General features: G+C 41.8%; 1 protein-coding gene across 1 annotated transcript in view; it reads right to left on the bottom strand.

Annotated features, from left to right (window-relative positions):
• DIS3 (DIS3 homolog, exosome endoribonuclease and 3'-5' exoribonuclease) overlaps window positions 1-23,008 on the bottom strand; it is a 1,475,941-nt gene that overhangs the window by 42,743 nt on the left and 1,410,190 nt on the right. Inside the window, exon 18 of the mRNA XM_044072053.1 lies at window positions 20,720-20,878. Within this exon, the coding sequence (XP_043927988.1) occupies window positions 20,720-20,878 (159 nt within the window). The remainder of the gene's footprint in view (window positions 1-20,719; window positions 20,879-23,008) is intronic.

Genomic DNA, 23,008 nt, shown 5'->3' with positions numbered 1-23,008 from the left:
TGGCAAAGATAAGTTCAGCGCTGTCAAATTCAGAAATGTTTGTCTGCATGGTTTAGAATTAGGTGATTTTTAAATAATATAGCTACTCCTCCGCCCTTTCTAGATTTCCTGCCTTTTCATATAATATTGTAATCTGGGACTGTTATTTCATTGTTGTTAATATTGTATGGAATGTTAACTTCTGTATGGAATAACAGCTGCATGTGAGAAGCTTCCATTGGGGAACATAGTGCTGCAAACAATCTTGATTCTAACGGCTTGCTTTTTATATCTCTGACAATTGTGACATTCTCGTCTAGTACTTTTTTCAGCACGGGTACCAATGACTTTGATGCTAGTACTTCTCTGTGGAGAAAACAATGAGTACAAACAATGCTAGGATTCTTTTTTGAGCCAGTGTAACAAATCCTTTTACACTTCATGACATGGAATGGGCACCAGCCATACAAATACTGATGCAGGACAAGTTATGTCAATTGGTAGTCCCTCCACCAATAGGGGCCTATTGTCCTTGAGCACAGCCAAGATGGCAGCGTTGTGTTTTGTACCCATGTGTATTCAAGGCTAGTCGGAGCATTTGTGTCATAGTACCTTGCCTCCGTGATAATGCTTGTACTTAATTCAAAATAAAATGGAGACAAAGCGGCTTTTGGTGGGTTGTGGATGGACATATTCAGTGGCTGCAACAGCAGGTGAGAGAAGTAATCCTTACGTTTTAAAAGGCTAATCATCTTTTTAAAAAATCTTGTGGCACACCTGTTGACCTCTCAAGGCACACTGGTTGAAAACCCCTGGTATAAGAGATTAAAGTACAGCAATGGTGCTTCAGTCAAGAAGAAATAAGGTTGAATGAGTGCCTCTCTATCCACCCAAACAAAAACTTTTTTTTTTTTTGCGGCAAAAAGGTAGACACTATCTGCAGAGCCGATGTAAAATGTTAGCTGCTATAAATAGTGTCTTTTTTAACTGGTACAATTGGGATAGCACATACCTCTCAACCTCTTAGACAAGAAATCTGGACAAACCCACAAATAATGGGGAGAGAAATGACCCAAAATAGGGACAGTTATCCTCTTACAAATGTAGAAAGCTGCTAGAATAACAGGTTTTGCATTACCATGACTTTTCATGAAGGACATGAAGTCTGAAAATTAAATGACTGCCATTGATTTCTGACTTCAGTCCTCAATTATTTGCCAGAAAACTACAATTTTATGAGAAACGGACCAAAAATATGAGTAAAAAATCTGGACATTCTGCAAAAAACTGGAGAGTTGAGAGCTATGGGACAGCACCATTTGGTCTCATTACATGGGAAATGTTAAGTACTGGAGCACAATTCAAACAGTTGTACTTAAAAAAAAAATCATGGTATATTTATTCTCTGCTGGAACTCTCCCCAGGATGGTTTGTTTGATAAATGTATTGGGTGGGGGGGATATCCAACTCAAAACTGGAACAGCCCTGACTCCATTTAGAGTATCTCAATACACATGGGATATAGCTATTCTAAGGCTCGATTCTTCACCTTTCTTCTTTTCTAGAGTCCACTCCCCCACACTACTGCAGAGGTGTTAAAACTGGCACTACACTGAGAGACCCTTGCAGAATCAATTTCTCTTAGACTACAAAAGAAAACCCTGAACAAAGGCATGCAATTTAGCTACTTTCGTGGCTGAAGCTGGATAACTTCTAAGTATAGTGTAAAACAAGGTCTGAGCCAAACGTAAATGAGTGTGATTAGAGACAGAAAAGAAGCAGTCCTTTTATAGAAGGTAAAGAAAACAACAGTGACCCTCATAAATCCCATATGTTAATGGCATGGGAATTCAAAGCTACTTCCTTATGTCTGGCATGAGTCATAAAAAGCATTATGGAAAAGAGAAAGGGTTGGGGGAGAACAAGATCACATTGATACATCAAGCCTCATTGGTAGCCACGTTGTAGAAAACAGGCTAAAATTACAAATAAAGCACTAGAGTGATTTTGAGGTGTTAAAATACGTCAGGAAACAAAGACAGAGTGAAAAAAAACAGTTTTTTTAGTTCTAGGGTGGAGTTTTCCTTTAACACCAAAGGATCACTTGAGAGGGCAGACCCCACTCAGAATGGGAAACTAACTTCCCAAAGTATCCTGAAAAATCATATGAACAAAAATACATGTTTCCCACTGTAATCAACCCATTTCCACTATCTTAGCAACACACTGCTGCATTAAAATCAATAGAATGTTCCCTGTTAGGCAATGGGATACTTCTGAAAGACTGCCAAATGCTTTCACTACTGTATTAAACCTAATCATTTTTGACGGTAAATTTCCTAGTTTTATTACTGTTACTTTTACTTAGAAAAGGTCCTCTGTGGTACAACCAACTACTTAACACAAATAAATAAAATAAACCCTTGCTATAACAACTTCCCCACCTCTGAAAAGTAATTTCAGTGCATCTATAAAACATCCCTTCCTGGGTCAGCTCAAGCTGCGGGGAAAACTGGGGTAAGCAAAGGCCATCAATAAAATGCAAACATGTAGCCCCTGAGCACTCTCAATCCTATCATGCCCAGCTTTTTATTCAAACACAATTCTGAGGCAAGTGCCTGCAATGACCATAGCATAGTCAGCGGTATGTCACCATGTGAAAACATCCACACCTTCCCATAATTATTACTACCATCAAACTTAACCCAGAGAAAGATAGGAGTTCAATGGATGCAGAGTTCTTCTCTCCCCAGATGACTCTCTGATGATCAGATGAAAGTAAGTGACAAAACGTACTTGCCAGCAAAGTCTGCAGTTACCCTTTTGTGTCAGAACACCCAGCTACAACTTTCAGCTTACTTCTGAGGTAAGAAAGGTGGTCCTTTAATGACAAACTCAGAAATCAGACAGAAAGAATCTTTATAATATTTATTAACATAATATTTATTACAAATGCTTAAATATAGATTTTTTTTTAAATGGGCAAGTAATTTGATATAAAACGCTTTTTTTCTTAGCCATGATCCAAGGTAACCTGGACAAAGTTACACAATTTAGTAGGTATAAACTGTAAGTCTCAACAGTTACTGACAAAGTATAGGAAGACAGTTATAACTGTTGAAGTTTTGTAGAATATGTGAGAACTTCTCTTAGTTAAGTAATGCCTTTAAGTCAGCCATTACAGATATACTGGCATCAGTTTCCCTAATCTAGGTCACCAAGACATTCAATAAATGGAATGCAACTAGAAAGTTCAGTTATGTAATGCATTTGTGTAACAGCAAATGGTTGACTCCTTTTCCTCTTTTTTTTTATTTTTAAAGTAATCATTACTTAACAGTAACATCACTTGTACTGATTTCCGGGCGGCAGAATCCTAAAGCTGTGAATAAGCAGCTATCTACATTTATAAAATGTGGCTCACTAGATGGCAGCCAACAGAAGTATAAAAGCACACAGACCAAAAATTAATGGAAGATTAACAAATTAGAAAGAGGTGATGCTGACTAAAAACTCCCTGGCTAGCATAGGTCAGTAGTGTGACTCTTAACACGTTCTCATTCGCGTTTACATGCTTCAGCCAGGCACTGAGATTTCAGCCTTTTTCAGAGTCTCACAAGGAAATACAACTTAATTACCAGACAACAAGACTACCATAAGGTGCTGTGTTTCCTAGGGAATGACAGCAGCTAACCTTCCACTTACTTACCAAAGACAAACCAAAAATTTCCACGCACATGCCAAAAAGTAGTACTATTTCTATACTGATTGTGGAGGTAATCTCAGAATCAAGCTGCAGCATAGCACTAATATACAACAGAAGACCAACAAGATAAAATAACAAAACTAAGGGAAAGTATAAGAAGTAAAAAGAAAGAAATTGACCATCAACTGTTATTTTAATGATAGTAAATATATACATTTTTTTCTTTCCTGTTTTTTTTTTTTTTGGTAGTTATATATAAGTAAAATACGAACTCTACTAAATCCTAAAACAATTTTCTGTACTGTACGAGAACAAAATGTTGTTGTGTCTTTCGGCTTTTCCCAGTTAGGGGTCGCCACAGCGGAACTCCGGTCTGCTAATGATTGGCAGTTGATTTTTACGTACCGAGTTGCCAGCTCTGACGCACAACCTTCAATGAAGGTACGCCCATTCACGCATGTCTCCACGCAGAAGACGCTCTAGCTGAGAATCGAACCGGACAGCGTCTTACTGTTAGGCGACAACGCTACCACAGCACCACCACTGCAGTCCACTGTAGGAAAACAAAATATGATCTAAAATCCACTTAACCACTGTTTGCTTAGATACTGATGCACAACACTTTCTTAGCAAGAGAGACACAGCTGCTCAGATTTTCAAGCTGCCTATGAAAGTGCATCATACATAAAAAATCATCTCCTCTGAATAGTGGAGATGAGGGCAGAATAAACACAGTTGTTAAGGGCAGATCCTGCCTCTTAAACCTGGATGACTTCTTTGAAACACTCACCAAGGCCATTGACGAGGGGAAGGTGGTCCACACAGCCTACCTGGACCTCGCAAAAGCCTTCGATACAATACCCCACTCGGGCATTATAGATAAGCTCACCAGCTTAAATATAAACCCCTATGTCACTAGATGGATTGCAAACTGGCTCAAGGACAGAACCCACATGGTTAGAATTGCTGGGGCCATGTCAGACTCTAAACCAGTTACAAGTGGTGTCCCACAAGGCTCAGTCCTGGGACCTCTCTTGTTCGGTATATATTTCTCGGAGGTACAGGCCAACACAGAAGGACTGTGGCTGACCAAGTTTGCAGATGACTGCAAACTGGGCGCCATAATCGACTCTCCAGCCGACACAAGCATCCTCCAAAACGGCCTCATAGAAACAGACAACTGGTGCCAGAGCCATGGCCTCAAGCTAAATGTCCAAAAGTATATAGTCACCCCCTTTGGCAAAAACAAAGTGCCCACAAATTACCACATAGGTGGTAATCCATTAAGTACAGAAGAAGTAATTAGGGACCTGGGGACCCAAGTTGATAGCAATCTCTCATTTGACAACCACGTGGCCAAAGTGGCTAGGAAAAACATTTTATATAGCCCACCTAATCATGAAGGGATTCACATCTAGATCAGGGAAGGTCATCGTGCCTCTTTACCCATCCCTCATCAGGCCCATAATTGAGTACAATGCCCCTTTTGGGATGTACCTTACCAGACACCTGCAGCAACTGGAAAGACCCCAAAAGTACCTCACCAAGGGGATCAAAGGGCTCAAACAGATGCCATATGCTGCCCGGTTAAAGAAACTCCAGCTCTACTCAGTGGCATACCGCCTGTTCAGAGGCGATCTGTGCCTGACGTATAAAGCCATGTCCAACCTGGAATTAATGGACATGCTGCACCTCAGAAAATCCAAATCCCATCGAGCTACGCTCGAGAGACTTGAACCTCAGCACTGAAATAAATAGGACATGCTGGAGGGACAGATTCATAACCCAGAGGCTCCCTTCACTCTGGAATAAAATCTCAGTCCAGGTTAGGCAGAGTCCCTCATTGACTCTCTTCAAGAGGAATCTTGATGAGTGGATGGGAGATCGTAGGTTTACCCCGGGTATCACTTCTGTGTCACTGTTAGACAGAGGCACAGTATACTAACCTTGAAAAAGGGCATAGCAAAATAAATTTAAAATGGGTGGTGAAAGCCAAACACATTCTGGCTAGGCTTATAAATGCCCTAGGGCAGATAGCCTAGTATGAACCTATGAACCTATAAATGTAACACATATGTTCTTAACTCAATCTTTGTGATGACCCATCTTGGTGGATACTTACTTGGGTATATCTTACCCACCAATCATGATTCAGCACTATTTTCTATAAAATCCTGTGACTGGAGATGTCTATGTGAGCACAAGAGATTCGTAGGTATATACTGTGCTAATGACCACTGGTGTCTTCTAAGTCTAGCCATGCATTCCAAATCTCTGACAAGTTCTGGTACCTTTAGTGAGTGTAAGCAGGGGACTGGAAGATGAACCATTTACAGGTTTGTCTGTGACCATTAGAGACATTGGTGCCAAACCAGGGATGAGTTTCCTGTTCTACATCCAAATGTCCAAGTTATACTTAAAATGGGTTAAGGAGGAACTCTGGTTCACATGAATGGGGAGCCTGTTCCACAGAAGGGGTAATCTTGGGATACATACCTGCCTCTCCAGTAGGTCCTAATTATATCACAGGCAAGGTTTACGTCTTTAGATTGGGTAATTCTGGTGCTGTTTGTTTTGTGGATATGCAGGAGCTATACCACAGTGGGGTCCAACAATGCCTTGTATATCAGGCATATATCTCCACTCAAAAGACAGTAGGAGACAGACAGTCAAGGAGATGCTTTTGAGGACATCTGTATACCACATCTTATTTACGTCCAGTATGCTTTTAGTGAGGAATCTCTGTAGACATTTCAGTTGTTGGATGTGCCTGTTTAGGGTCTATATTAAATTCTCGAAAGTCAACAATGTTGAATCTGACAATGTCGACACGAGAATAGCGAAACTGCAGAACATCGAAGAGGTAAATGGAAATTTTTCGTAAGGGGAGATTTCAGTTTACTTCAATGTAGTGCGGTCTTGGAGTTGGCATATTTAAGCAGCGGGGAGTGTTGGGGGTGCAGGGGGGCTTGCCCCCCTGCTTACACCATTTATTTTTTTTTGTTTTTTTGGAACATTTGATGTTTTAACAGTTCAATCAGTAAGGGTCGACCTTTAGTGATTCAAACCATTAAATATTTGATGTTCCAATACAGACCGGCCTGTTTAGGTACATACCAAAGGCAGCACTGTACTTAGTGACCGGTCTGATGAATGCTGAATACAGTAGAACAGTAACATTCTTGGACCTAGACGCTATACCTTTGTTTACAAGTTGCACAACATAGAATGATTTCATCACTACAGTAGACACTTGATGGTTCATAAGTGTGCCCTAGGCTAATGACCATGAGAGCCATTATAAGCATAGCCTTACATCCCAAATATCTGACAAGTTCTGGTACCCTTGATAAGTTTTAGCAGGGGCTCGGGAGAGGAAGCCTTTACAAACTGGGGCCTGGGTATTGAACCATTTATGGGTTGCCTATGCCTATTGAGAGACAGGTGCCAAACCAGGAATGAATTTCCTGTGCCCCATCCAACTGTCCAAGTTACACTTGAATTAGATTAGGAAGAAAATCTGCTTTACAAGGATGGGGAGCCTGCTCCGCAGAAGCTGTAGTCTTTAGGATACGTATCTGTCTCTCCATCGGGTTTTATTTATATCACAGGCAAATTTTAAGCCTTTAGAATGGGTAATTCTGGTGTTGTTTGTTTTGCGGATATGCAGACGTTCCATCAGAATGAGGTTTGACAATGCCTTGCAAGCCAAGCATACATCTCCCTTTCAACAGTCTGTAGAAGACAGAATGCATGGATAGGGCTTTGAGGTGGTCTGCAGTGAACATGTTACTTATGCCCTGTATTCTTTTACTGAGGAACCTCTGTGGGCATTCCAATTGTCGGATGTGCCTGGTTAGGTACATACCAAGGGGGGGCATTGTACTCAATGACAGGTCTAACAAATGCTGAATACAGTGGAACAATGACCTCCTTGGAGCTAGATGCCATACTTTTGTTTATAAGGTACAGAACATAAAATTATTTCCTCACCACTGCAGGCACGAGATGTGCAAAGGCTAGATTACTTTGTGTGTGTGTTTATACAACTGTACCATGTCCTTCTTTACCGCTGTTGCAGTATTCTTCACCTAAGGGAAAGTACAATGCTCAAGAGGATGCCTTGGAGAAGGAAGGTACAGAGTAACTATCCATAAACCCATTGGGACAGCCCTGGCAAAGCCTGCCCTGGGCCTGGAAATATTCAGCTTGTAATGTTTAGTGAAAGTATGAACAGATAACCAAGTAGCAACATCAAGGACAGAACTGGTATCCAGACCCTTGAAAAAGGCACCAGAGGAGGCAACTGCTCTAGTAGAATATGCCTTTACAGATGAGGAAAGACACTTGCCATGAAAAGGATAACAGAAGAAAATGGCCTTAGAAAATCCAGAAGGAGATGGCTTGCTTAGAAACAGCCAAACCCAAAGTCCTGAGATGAAAGGAAACAAAAAGATACTCATACTTGTGAATAACTTTATATTTTACCTAAATAATATCTGAATTGTCCATGCACATCCAAAGTATGAAGAATCTTCTCATTGGCAGACTGTGGAGAAGAAAAAAAGGATTAGTATTAAGAGACGCCCTGTCTCTTTGAAAAACTAAAAAAGTAGGAACAGCCATGATAGCCTGAAGTTCAGACACTCTCTCAGCTGAAGTAAAAGCCAAAAGAACAACAGTTTTCAAAGTACAATGTTGCAAGGAAGCTGAAGAAGCAGGCTTAAAAGGAGCCTGGTTCAATTTTTCATGTACAAAACTGAGGTCCCAAGAAAAAAAATGGTGTGTCCACTTTTCAAGTCATAGGACTTGGGGGACTCTGGAACATAATACAGGAAATTTTCTGAGAGAGGAGGCAGAGAGATCTACTTGAGGGATATCCCACCAACACATCTCTGTGAAGCATCCATTTGTAAGCTTGTGTTCTGGGCCTGCCGAAAGAGTCTGCCACCTAATTTGTGCTCTGAAGGAATGCAAACTACCCGAAGAGTAACTTGATAATGGACAGCAGGATCCCAGACCCGAAGAGCCAGTCTGCAAAGGAGATAGCACCTTGTGTCCTGCCACTTGATGACAGACCACGTCACTGTGGTACTGTTGGTGAAGACTGTGAGGGGCCTGGGATGAAAGAGGGAATGAAAAGTTTGTACAGCCAAAAGCAGAGCTCCCATCTATTTTATACTGATATGATCTAACCTGACCTCTGATGAGGAAGCCAGAGACCATGGACCTTCAGGGGACAAGAGACACCCCACCCTCTGTCTGAAGCATCTGTGAAAAGCTCCTGAGTGGGAACTAGAGCTTGAAAGAGAGGCCCTGGATTGAGAGAGATTTGCTGAATCCACAACTAAAGCTCAAGCTTGAGACAAGAAAGAAAAGAACAGGGAACTCAAGGAGGTGGCAATGTTGAAGGCACTCCGATTTGGGGTACCACTGAAATTTCCTCATGTAGAGCCTGGCGAGAGGGAGAATGGGAATGGTGGAAGCCATAAATCCTAGGACCCTGAGAATTTCCCTGATCATGACACGAGGAAGAGGACACTGGAAAAAGGTTGTCAGGGACACAGCCTTGAGGGTAGGAAGAGATGCCACCATGGGAATGGTCTCATACCTTAATCAGAGGAAAATATGATGCTGAAAAGGCATCAATACTGATTTCTGGAGGTGTATGGTGAACCCCAGACTGTGCAAAAGATAAATGGTGAACTGGAGGTCCTGCTGTTGAGCAAAGGAGCTTGAATACGCATATATAGATAGGGAAAATTCTGTACATTTTGAAGCCTGCAAAAAGCAGTGACAAGAGCATGGCACATGGTGAATACCCTTGGGGCAGTAGAAAGGTCAAAAGGCAAAGCAGAGAATTGAAAATGCAAGGGAGAGAGAGAAAAACGTAAACATTTTCTGAAAAGAGAATGACTGGAGATGTGAAGGTATGCATCCTTAAGATCCAGAGACAACAGAAAGGCCTGGGAGAGCAAAAGACGAAACAAAGTCTGAAGGGACAACATCTGAAAAGAAGGGATCTTGAGAAAAGTGTAGGGAAAAATCAAAATTGCTTTCCATGTACCCTCCTTCCGGGCAGGCAAAAACATTTTGAAGTGAAACCCCATTCCATATCTGGGTGGAAAGAATGGGTTGAATAGTACCCTAATCCAAAAGAGACTGCAGAACCTCTAGGAAATGAGGAAGCTGTTCCCAAGGAGGTTGTGGAATGTCTGAAAAGGGAAGAAGGAATTTCTAAACCATGAAATATCCCTGATGGATAATCGACAGAACCCAAGAATCTGAAATGATCCAATGTCAGTTTGGAAGAGACAAGGAGAGGTCGAGAGACGAGGGGAATGGAAGGTCAGATGTCAAACAGAAACAAGCTTATCCTGAAAAGACGTTTTCTGGGAGAAAGGAGTATGAGTAGACTTAGCAAGAGGAACACGTCTAGAACCCTTTTCACCCTTAGTGGGGGGGGGGGATCTGTCTACAAACAAAGGCAGATTTAGAAAGCTAGTTCTTCTGAAACTTGGGAATAGGGAAAACAAAAGTTCCTGCAAGGCCTTATCCTGAAAGGACTTAAGTCAGCAGCAGCAGTCCTAAAAAAGCTTTTTGGTATCCAGGGGAGCATCCAAAAGTTTGGCCTTGATAACATCAGGCAAAGCCTGAAGACATAGCCAAGAATAGCACCTCATCACTGAACCAAAAGCAGCAGCCCTGCAAAAGGAATTAGCTGCATGTTATTGAGTGACAGGCAACCTGAGAAGTGAACCCTGCAAGGAAAGAGCAGAAGCCTTCCCATCAGAATCAGGAATGTCTGACACCACCTTAGATACCCTGAAAAGGAGGCCCAAAACATACAGGTTCACATGGGTCTGGTAATTAATGGCCCTAAAAAACAGTGTGTCAACAGTATAAGCTTTCTTGCCCAACCATTCCATGACTTGACCATCTTTATCAGAAGGAAGGAGCTTAGTAGACAGCAACAGCTTAGATGTTTTATCAGAAGAAACTAAGACACTGAAGGATAATCAGAAGGGTACTTATACAAAAACCTGCAGTCCTCATGCACCTTGTAGAACCTGTCAGCTTTCTTGAGTGCTAGAGGGTGAGAGTCAGGAGCTACAGAGGCAGCAGAAAAAGTGTTCAAAAGGGCAGCCAAAAACAGGAGGTCAGCTGAAGGTTTGTGAGACTCCATTTGTAGGAGTTCATAATTCCTCTTTTGAATGTCAGAGGCCTGGGAATAATCCCACTTAAAATACTCCAGCATATGAAGGGGAGTCTGGACTCAAAAGAATCCTCTTCCACCCAACCATTGACCAGAGGAGATGGAAATTGGAAAGCAGAAGCCGGGGATTCTTCTCCAGTAGCTAAGTCCTCATCCGAGGAATCCAATTCCCTAGGCCTCTTAAGGGTGGAAGACAGGGGGGCAGGGACAGACACCCCTTGAGGAGGCTTCAAGCCCATTAAAGCATTAAACAGATGTGGAATAAAATCTTGCCATTCACACTGGGGATTTTTAACAACGGGAAATATGGTTAGTTTGCTGCTTCGTTTTCTGTGCGACATCCTCCCTAAATCCCTTGGAGGTTCAGATCCTTGATAAGATTCAATAATGGTAGTAGGCATTTCTTCCTTCACTAAAATATAAGGAATCCCTCTTGGTTCCTCAGATATTACTGGCTTGACATTCCCCCTCAAAGTCAGGTGCAGATTTTGGAAAAGCCTCTGAGGACATACGAGAATTCAGATCCATGCTGGCCTTTGAGAATCAGAGGCAAGCACCTGACAGTCTCTTCAGGGCTTTCACTAGCTTCTAGAGATATGTCTGGGGGAAGCTGAACAGCAACAGATCAGGCCTAATCTTTTTTGGCCTTCTTAGCAGACGGCTGGCCCTCAAGATGGGATGATTCTGCTAGAGCACCCCGAGCCAACAGCTTAAGTCACTGGTTCTTCAGATATATGGACAAGGAAAACAAACAACTATGTAGGGCCTTAGGCACAAACGCTTGGCAGATAGAGCACTGCGTATGGTTATGGGAAGCACCCATGCAAAAAAGACAGTGGTCATAATGGTCTATGGGGAATCTGCCTCTCATACTGACATTTTCCATTTCTGGATGACATGAACATAAATACGAGACAAAATAGAAAAAAGGAGAGAAGAATCTCCCAACAGAGCACTTATCTGAAAGTGGCTTGGTAACCAGTGAACTGCTTTTGCTTCGGGCACCGCGAGGCAAGAAAGACTGAAGAAAATGGCGTCGGCTGCATCTTATATACCCCTGGCACACTGACATCAGGGAAGAGGCGACAGCAACCGACGCCATACCAGGACTTTGGAATTCAGGCCGACTGCGGGTAGCCTGCCAGCAGGATAACCCAAGTGTAATGACTGCAACAGTGAAACACGATGAACATCTCCCAACAGAGCACTTATCTGAAAGTGGTTTGGTAACCAGCACACCAGAAGGGTGTTCAGACTGACATTTCATAATGGAGTTCAGACTGGCAGTAAAGAAGTTTGAGTGTTTGCATCCATATGTCAACTTTATGCCCTATGCCTTATGTGGGGAGCATATGTGGGGCACACGGTTCCTGAAAGACCTAAAGGCTTTGGTATACTAGCTGGATGTTGAGCTATCCTTGGCAGGAGATCCCAGCAACAGTGACATGGAAAGCATATTGCAATTATCCTTTTAAAAGAAGTATCATGCATAAAGCCATCAAAATTCATCTCCTAAGGGAGACGATTTCAGCAACTGCATCCTAAGAAGACATGGCATACCACTGTGCCTGCTACCTAAACCATGGCATTTGTCATGGCAAACAAGCAACTGTTCCTACAGGGTAACACTAGAATAGCCATTCAGAGGGTGAAATGGATCATCTCTGATCTCAGGCTCATGGAGGGTCTTTAGTTTTCACAGCCCTTACTCTAAAAGGAGGTATAACCTAAACAAGTAAGGTGTATAGCTGAAGTGCCAGAGGGGTACATTTCCTTGCTAGCATTACCCCTTTCTTGGGCCATCCTGTCACAAAGCTGACAGGAAAATAATTGTGGTCCTTAGGAACAAGGATGCCCACATAGATCTCACAGACCTCAAAGAGGACAGTCTTCAGGAACTTCAGCAAGACATTACTTCAATCTCTATGGGACTGACAAAAGACACTAACCCTCCTGGGGCTGCTATGGTAGAATTAGGGCATCTCCTGGTCTCTAAAGTAACTTCCACAAAGGTAGAGGAAACACTTAGACAATCCAGTGGCAGGTCCCATGTACAACTCAGGCTAAAGTCTTCACGTACTGCAAGGTGTTCCTAAAAGATGGATCATCCATTAAGGAGCTGGAAGAACCCAGGGGCTCAAAAAGCTTTGACTGTCTCAAAAACAAAGACTTCCCCACCTGAACCCCCCCCCAAGCATCTGGATGGAGACTATAGTCTGCACCTTCAAAATGCTCCAGAATCAAGATTACATTGAGCCTTGCACAACTGCATGATCATCATGCATATTGTGTCATGTTGTCTAAGGCCCAAGAACAACCAAGCTACCATCAGATTCACAATCCCAAACTTAACATCCCACGATTCTAGCTTCTTACAATAGAGCCACAGCTGTTTTATCTCTCATTTCTGGCAAGAGGACACTAGATGTGAATCATTTGGTGACTTCTAAACTACTACCAACCAACCAACCAACCGGGCATGGAGAAAGAGTCCTACAAGATGACACCCTTGCCATAAACATTCATGGTCAGTGACCAAATTACATGAGGATCTGTTCTCCATGCTCAGGCAGGATAGAGAGACAGTGAAGCTAGTCACATGGGGAAAAGGTGGTGGAAACATCATAGGCTATACACCTACTGTCTGGGAGCCATGGGTACCTCTCTCACAGTTCTTCACTGAAGTAGAAGACCAGAATGTGAAGTTGCCTCACAAAATGCCTGGGATGCTGTAGACATAATGGATGCTTAACCTTTGACAGCCAAGACAACAGCCACTCCTCCAACTGATGTCTTCACCAAAACTCCTACCAACCTGTCAGGCAACAAGGACTGACTCACTGGTCTCAACAGACACCTTCTTCAAAAAGTCTATTGAACTCTGAATTTTTTTTGAACAAAGGGCAAACAAATGCAGTAATGATAAAAAGAACTAGAAGATGAAGTGATAACACTGGGGAAGAGCATATTTATGTAATCAGCAAGTGACATCACAGTGTAAGTCATTATCAGCATGCATATGTACTTGAATTGGGTATCTTCCACAAAAAAATGCAAAATGCTGACTTGTATAACGCACAAACTCCCAAAGTGAGTGACATATAATAATGAACAACAGGGGACAAAGCATAAAAAGCATTACAGGGACACCAAATGTAGTAACTACTGGATCTGACATAATGTGGTCTATCATGACATGGATAAGAATGGCATGGCAGGAAGCAAACGACATATCAGATTATGACTGTTCATATCAAAGTATTTTTGTCTCAAACTTAATGATTTTGTCTGAATGTGATTTCTACTACTAAGTCCACTAAAGACTGTTCTTTCAAGCTTTAAACACTATTCCAACCTACAAAGTTTGGTAAATATGTGGTCAGTTGACCAGAAGCCCGTAACACAGATGTCCTGGGTAAGAACCTTTAATGCATGCATAAAAAAGGTTACTGTAACAGACGAAAATGACTTGCCTTACTCTGTTACAGCTTTTCCATCTCAGAAAAGTATTTCTTTTTAACGTTATTTAACCACACTAACATAGTCTGTTGTGATATTTGGCCACCCTATCACCACAGTGAAAGAGACACACCACTACTAGACATAACACACTAAGAAACGTAATAAAGATATATCAAAGCTCTTCAAACAAAGATTGGACAAGTGTGCCATGAAACTTAGTCTGCATGACCATATGTAGCAGAAAGGGCTTAAAGCTTAGAAATTCTGATGGCTAAAATTATGGTTGCCAAAAATCTGCATCTTCTGTGAAAGACTAAAGTTCATATGAAACCATGGTCTCAAAGGGAGGGAGAGTCAATTATTTTAATACACATGGAGGAGGTTGCATATGAATTAAACTTCAGAAAAAGATACAAACAACATCTAGATAGGTCAAGGATTTGCCTAACCTGGACTCAAAAAATTCTAATATGTCAGCTACATGATCCTTGATAGTAGAACACTGCAGACAGTACAGTTGTGTACACTTACCATACATGTAGATGTTCGAGTGTATTCACTGTTGCAGTCATTACATTTGGGTAATCCTGCTGGCAGGTTGCCCTCAGTTGGCCTGAATTCCAAGGTCTTGGGTCCTGCGTCGGTTGCTATCGCCCCTTCCCTGACGTCAGGTCATCAGGGGTATAAAAGATGCAGCAGACGCCATTTTCTTCAGTTTTTCTTGCCCCAGATGTCAGTAAAGGGTAGCCCAAATTTTATATATATATATATATATATATATATATATATATATATATATATATATATATATGCATATATATATATATATATATATATATTATACACTCTAACATCTACATTTATAGTAAGTGTACACAACTGTACTATGTTCTTTGTGTTTCACTGCTGCAGTCATTACATTTGGGTACAGTCCCAAAGCTAAGGTTGGGAGGCTGGAGCTAAACAGCATTAGGAGCGGCTATGAGGCCCTGCAGAACTGCAGTGACAAAGCCTGCCCTGGATTTACAGTAGAGTGGCAGATGATAATTTGTAAAAGTGTGCACGGAACTCCAAGTAGCAGCTTCTAAAATGTCTTTGGTTGGTACTCCCCTGAGAAAGGCTGCTGAAGTGGCTGCAGCTCTGGTTGAATGTGGCCTAATGCCCTTAGGCACTGGTTTGCCATGCTGTAAATAGCAGAAACGAATGCAGTGGCCTATCCACTTGGAAATAGTCTGCTTGGAGATAGCCTTTTCTTGTGATCCTGCAGCATATGCCATTAGTAATTGCTCTGTCTTCCTGAAAACTTTGGTTCTGTCCAAATAGAATCTAAGCTGTCTGTGTACGTCCAATGAATGCAGAATTCTCTCTCCCTTGTTCTGTGGATTTGGATAAAAAGTTGGCAATGAATAGTTTGGTTAAAGGCCACACTGGACACCACTTTAGGCACAAATGTTGGGTTTGTCCTCAGAGACACTATCAAGAAGAAAAATGATAAAAGGTTCCACAGCCATGAGTGCCTGTAGCTCTGATACTCATCTTGCAGAGGTTACTGCTAGAAGCAGAGCTGTTTTGCAAGATAAAAACTTTATATCAGCAGTAGCAGCTGGCTCAAAGGGAGGCAGGGTGCATTTTTCCAAGACATAGTTGAGGTCCCATGCAGGTATTGGTGATCTCCTTGGGGGCCTTAAGTTTTTGGCTCCTCTGAGGTACTGCCTTAATTATGGATGAGAAAAGATAGGTGGCTCTGTATTGTAATGAGCCGAAATGGCAGAGGCATGAATTTTAATTGATGAAAAAGGTAGGCCTTTGTCCAGCATCTCAGTTAAGTATTGCAAAATCTGAGGGATATTTGGTACAGCTGTATCAGTTCCTTGCGTCTGGTTCCAAGCACAAAATCTCTTCCATTTTCCAGCATAAGATTTTCTAGTACTAGGCCTTCTGGCTTCCAAAATGACATCCATCACAGCTTTACTGAGAGGTGTGCTTTGTATGCCTACATTATCCGCCATGCTGCCAGGTTTAGAGTCCTGAGTTGGCTGTGCAGGATCTGATTGTTTTGCTGGGACAGTAGATAAGGTATTTGAGGTAAGGTCCAGGCTGGGCATTGGGACAAGTTCCTTAAGATCGGATACCGGTACTGGTGGGGCCAGTCTGGTGCACTCAGTGTCATCTTTGGCTTCTCCTGTCTGACCTTTAGGAGTACCTTGGGGAGGAGAGGTAGTGGAGGAAAGGCATATACTGAGCAATTTCCATGCTTGTCTGTGATAAGTCCTTGTGCAGAATCTTTTTAGTTGGTAGTTGTGAGGGGAGGCAAATAGATCTATCTCCGGGCATCCCCATTTCCTTGTTATCATTCTGAAGACTTGTGGATCCAGTTGCCACTCGTGGGGGTCCATGAGGTTTCTGCTTAGTTCGTCTACCAGAGTATTTTCCTTTCCTGGCAGGAACTGTGCTTGCAGATGAGCTTGGTAAGTCAATGCTGTGTCCCACAAAGCCATGGCTAGTCTGCAAACGGGGTAGGAATGTGTGCCCTCCTGCTTGTTTATATAACACATGACTGTGGTGTTGTCTGTCTTTATCAGTAGTCGTCCTGGATGAAGTAGGTCCTTGAAGGCTGCTAGGGCATTTTGAACAGCTAGCATCTCTTTCTGATTGATATGTAGATGCATTTGGTTTGCGGGCCATGTGCCCTGAATGCATCTTCCTGCCATGTGGGTGCCCCAGGCATAATCTGATGCATCCGTTGTTAGGTTTTGCTTGGCTGGGGGTAAAGTGAATGGCTGTCCCTTGTTCTGGTGACAAGCCTTCGCCCACCATCGAAACTCCTGTTGCAGGCAGGGAATAAGAGTAATCATTGCTTCCAGGCTGTGGCAATGTTGAGTCCAAACACTTTTTAGGTACCATTGAAGTTTCCTCATATGCAGTCTTGCATTTGGAATTAGTAGGATGCAGGACGCCATGAAGCCCAAAGCCTGTAGAATTTTTCTAGCAGATAACTGGGCCTTTGTTGACAATATCTTGAAATAGGTAGTCAGTTGCCTTTGTTTGTTTGGCGTGAGATAAGCCATCTGGGCAGTTGTATTTAAGCTTGCACCCAGGAATATTATCTCTTGAGAGGGTACTAGTTTTAATTTCTTTTTGTTGACTGTGTACCCTAGGCATGTTAGAAGTCTTTTCATAAACTCCAGATGCTGTAGAAGAATGTCCTCGTTCTCTGCTTGAATTAGGCAGTCGTCCAAGTAGGGATATATTTATATTCCTCTTTGTCTGTAGAATGCGATTACTGGTGCCAGGCGCTTTGTAAAGACCCTGGGCGCAGCAGATAAGCCAAACTGCAGTGCAGAGAATTGGTAATGCATTGAGCCAGCCTTGAATCTGAGGTATCTTCTGCATGATTGTGTGATTGGGACATGCAGGTATGCCTCTTTTAGGTCTAAAGTCACAAGCAAAGACTTCTTGCCCAGCATGGGCAGAAGCTGCTGCAAGGTCAACATTTAGAATTTTGGTATATCCAGGAATGTGTTTAGAATAGATAGGTATAGTATTGGTCTCCAGGCTTTGTCTTTTCTGGGTACCAAGAACAGTCTTGAGTAAAATCCTTGTCCCTGCTCTTGCTCTGGTACTTGTTGAATGACCCCCATGTCCATGAGGGATGAGACTTGTTTTTGTGCCTCTGCCCATTGATTTTTTGGCAGATCTGGCCAACCATTTGCCTTTGGTAGGGTATGGAAGTGGAACTTGTAGCCTTGTGACACTATGTTTAGAACCCACTTCTCCTGGGTTATAATGTGCCAGTTTTGAGAAAAAAATGCTAATTTTCTCCCTAAGGGTGCTGCCAGGAGATAAGTGCTTGGTGCAGACAAGGGGAAGTCATTGGGACTGTTTCCTGTAAGGTTGAGATTTGTCTTCTAAACTTTTGGAGGTAGAAGCCCCCCATTGTTTTGACCTGTATGAACCTTGCGTCTGGTATCTGCTTCTAGGGCGTCTGTATCTACCCCTTTGAGGTCTGTCTGACACAGGAAAGGACCAATTTTATGTAGGCCAGTGTCTACTAAATCTAGGTGGCTGTACTTGTAAAAAATCTTTGACAGTTTGCATAGATTTAGCTTTGTCCTCCATTTTCTTTAACACCTCTTCTGCCTTAACCCCAAACAAAAAAATCATGTTGTAAAGGTGCATCTAATAATTTAACTTTGACATGATCAGGTAGATTTTGCTCCTTTAACCAAGCATGCCTTCTAATTAACTGCGGCCCTGCAGGAGGCCTCCAGAGAATCAAAATCACATTGCAAAGTATGCTTTCCAACTTGTTCAGCTGCATGCAATACATCCTGCATTTCCTTGTTTTCTGCACATTCAGAGTTTAACAATATTTTCTGTTTAAGCAATGCCATGACATGTTGCTGATATTTAACATATGAAACTGACAGTTTAAGGCCCTTATAGCCTGGGTAGCAGATGTGTATACCTTTTTCCCCATCTATCCAGTGCCCTAGAATCTCTGTCAGAGGGGTTAGGGTTTTTGTGGAAGTGCTCCCTCATGGTATGTAAGGTTTCCCCAAAAGAGTAATCCTCAGGAGGAGAGGCTGAAGGAATAGATTCTTCAGCATCAGAATCTTCATAGAGGGGAAGAGAATATTCCTGATCAGAAGAGGAATCAGAAGAAATAGAAACCTGATCTGAAGATTCATAGTCTGTCTCTTGCCTAGGCCTCTTATCAGGAGGGGGATGTGTACCCCTGATCAAGGTAATCAAGTCTTCGGCCATTTTGAGCATCTGTTTTTTGGGCATGGAAGCATGTCCACATGGCTCTTGAGTTTGTTTCTTTGTCTTTGAAGGAGCTTTAGTCTTTATCTTTGAAACTAAAGTCGGTTTAGTGTATAGATGTTTAGGTCTGAATACACCCTCAGAAGCCGGTGCCTGCTCAGCGGCTCTGGACCCATCTGAAGGAATAGTGTCCGAGGCTCCAATACCTTGAGTTTCCAGCGGCATACCCGGCTCCACGTGGGAGTCGTAGCAGCCTGCGACTCTAAAGTAGCAGGCGTCAGGGGCTGCGAAAGCACCTCACTGCAAACCGGCGACTGGCTTAGAAGAAGCTTTGTCGTCGGTTTTGGGCCTCGGTTGTCTATCTTTTTCTTTGCGTTTTTTGTGAACTCCGGTAGTCGGATGGCTGATGACATTTCTGGATAATTAAACCTGCGTCCAAAATAGTTTAATGCAAAATCATACAGATGCTTAATAGTGCGTTGGTTAAATCTAGCACAAAACCAACAACCTGAAACGTTATGGTCAGGGCCTAGGCAAGGAATACACTAAGAATGAAAGTCCTTGTGAGGTATTTGCTTCCCACAAGAAATGCAATTATTAACTTTTTCTGACATCAGTCTGGAGCAAGAAAAAAGTTTCCTCAACAGGGTACTTAGCTTTAATGAAGACTTCGGACCTAAAATTTGAACACGAAAATCTCAGGAGTCGGCCGACCGGCACTTGCAAACTGCTTCTGCTTCGGGCACCACGTTGCAAGAAAGACTGAAGAAAATGGCGTCGGCTGCATCTTTTATACCCCTGACGACCTGATGTCAGGGAAGGGGCGACAGCAACTGATGCAGGACCCAAGACTTTGGAATTCAGGCCGACTGAGGGCAACCTGCCAGCAGGATTACCCAAATGTAATGACTGCAACAGTGAAACACGAAGAACATCTACTTCGGACAGCAGTAGTAGGTATTTCAAAACCTACTTGGGTGAAAAGAAAAAGGGATCAATACTTTAGAACGTACCCAAAAGACAAGCGTCATCCATTAGGTAAACTAAGTCATTCTGGTCGAAGCTTTCCTGGAAGCCAGTGCCACAGCCAGAGACAGTTATGAATTTAATTAATGTGTGATCAACAAAAGTAGCAGACATGAAACCAACAAGGACTGCAACAGTCAATGAAAGTAAAGAACATACATCGTCGACGGCTTACCTATAGTAAGTAAAAACAAAATATGATAAAAGATGCATTTGAATAACACGGCTACTACAATGACCCCTCCAAGTAGCATACAGTTTATATTCCAAGCACCTATTATGTTTAATTGGAAAGCGTTCGCAAATGCATGGTTACCCTAAGGTCCAAAATACACATATATATTGTGGAGAAAAATTGAAACAGGGTCTGCTAATAAAGTAAAAAATAAATAAAGACAAAAATGGTCATGAAGCCTAACTATACTTATTCTACCAACAAGGTACAATTTAGTAACGCAAAAAAGCAGACAAGTATGCAAACTTCCACACCATGATAAATTAGTTCATGTCTCAGGTTCCCATATTAAATGAAATTTAAAATATATTAATAATGAAAAAATTACCTCCTCATCATACTTCAGATTTCGTGCTGCTTTATCCTTTTCTTCAAAGAAAACTGTGCCTTCTAAACCAAACTTTGGGATTAACACTGAGATTGCATTTTTTCTCACAAACAAGACATATCCGTCTTCATCCACAATACCTTTACTTTTGAAGAACAGCTACAACAAAACAAGAAAACAATGAGTTCAACATGAAAATGCATAACTTTAAAGATATCACAAGGATTCATGTTGATTGACTGAAGACCCTGCACTCTGAACATAATTCACTGAAACCACTTTAGGCAAACTTTAGAGTAAGGCTTTTTTGGTGGGGGAAGCCCTCCTGCATCCCAGTACTCTCCAGACTTGAATATCTACTATGAGGTCACACAACAGTGGAGAAAAGTGAATGCTTAACTGTCAAACAAGGTGGTTTCCGTATGATGACTTCATATTAACAACATTTGCTGAAAGACTATAGATCTGAATAACACCTTGGATTATGTATGGTCTATGTTTACTGTGCTTTACAACATTTACATACTATAACATATAAAATAGTGATAACAGAATCAACAAGAAATGTAACTACATAAATGATACTACATGGCTAAGCTTACAGCAACTTCTGACAGTCAAGAAATGCCACAGCTACAATGGGGAATGTAATAAACTCACATTCCATGCTATCAGTTAGATTGTCTATGACCACATGCCAAACCTCATTTTAAAACAGACGATGACAAATGCCTACAGCATCTGCCAGCCGTCATCATTACTTAAGTTCAAAACATTTTAAGTCCAAATATAAAGTACTCGTGTGCTTTTTTGAATGAAGACCTTTCAAGTAAGAGTTCCAAGCAAAATAATGATGGCGTATGTTGCTGGCTTACAGAACAGCAAGTTACATGAGAGTACAGCAAGGTCAAGGTACACAGAAGGTAGCTAGAAGCAGCTAAGCAGGTAGAAGAAAGACTTTATCAAGAGTCAAGTCATAGAAGCTGTTAACAGAAAATGTATTTAAAGTTACAGACAGAACTAAAACTGAAGAGAAAGCAAAGAAAAGAAAAAATAAAAGCCCCTGGGGAAGAGTTGAGTGACTGAGATGATCAGTACTGTGTGCGAATTATAACGGCATGGCTTAGGGACCTGTTGGGAGAAGGAAGATGCAGATTTGCAGAAGGACTGAGATAACAGAAGCTGAGGTAGTGCAGATCAAAATGACTGGGGAGCACACACATGGTCAGTCAGGCACAAAGACACTGTAAGGCAGCTATAACCAGACAGAGAAATAAGCTCCTGAGCCGATGTGGGCCAAGATGTGAAGGAAAAGATTTTCATGATGGCTGTACACTGATCAAGAGCTATATTTCAGCTCTCCCAGTGTGAAAGCACACTGCCTGGTTGCCAGCAAAGAATATATTTAATGAAACTGAAAGAAAATCAACTGGAAAAGGTGAAAACACTGTCTGGGAAATATCATGCAGCTGTTCAGTGCAAAGCATTTCAAGTTTCAGCTTTTCTACAACAGACGGATTCCAGTAATACAGAGAAAAAGTAAATAAATAAAATGTACTAAGAGGTAATTAAAATAAATGAAACTGAATGAATAGCTACTCAAATAAGAAAAGGCTAAAAGAACACTCTGCAAAAATCAGAGGTTAAAATGAAGAAAAGACTGGCCAAGAATAAAGTTTCTTACGTAAAGCAGTTTCACAAAATGGTGGAGTTCGAAAACAGATCACACAGAGAAAAACTGAAATTTTCTGCTGTACCAGAGAAACTGGAAGGAAAAGACTGTATCAACTTTGTGAAAGTACAAATAAGAAACTGGATTGGTATTTCCACAGCAGGATTTGTTAACTGAAATCTCATATTCAGCACGTTTCACTCCTGGCCATGGGAAAGGAGACAAAACTTGTAAAGATGCAATCATGCTAGCAGAAATAGTTGATCCTGATAAAACTATGTCAGAAGGGAAACATTAAAAATTGAGGGACAACAGAGTGTCTGTGGAAAATGATAATTTACTGTACACTAGGAAGAAGACAAGAAAATATATCCCAGCAATCAGGGAACGTGAAGATGTAGGTATGACATTCAAGCTGCTGCATCCAGCTGTCTTCAGAATATTTTTTTCCTGGAGGTTCAAAGACATTTTTGGAGGCAGAACAGGTTAAGGAGGAAATAAAAAAATTTAACCAACAGAATGTGAGCCAGCAAACAGAAGGGTACTGTGATTCTCATTCTTTTGACAATAAAGCTCAGAGATTTTGCCAGTGAAATATTTCACAATGTTCCAAAGGA

This window comes from Protopterus annectens, chromosome 5.part0, assembly GCF_019279795.1.
Source record: "Protopterus annectens isolate FY-2018-M chromosome 5.part0, PAN1.0, whole genome shotgun sequence".
Taxonomy (NCBI): Eukaryota; Metazoa; Chordata; order Ceratodontiformes; family Protopteridae; genus Protopterus; species Protopterus annectens.
The sequence above is the reverse complement of the archived record's forward strand: the minus strand, read 5'-3'. Positions and strand labels throughout refer to the sequence as shown.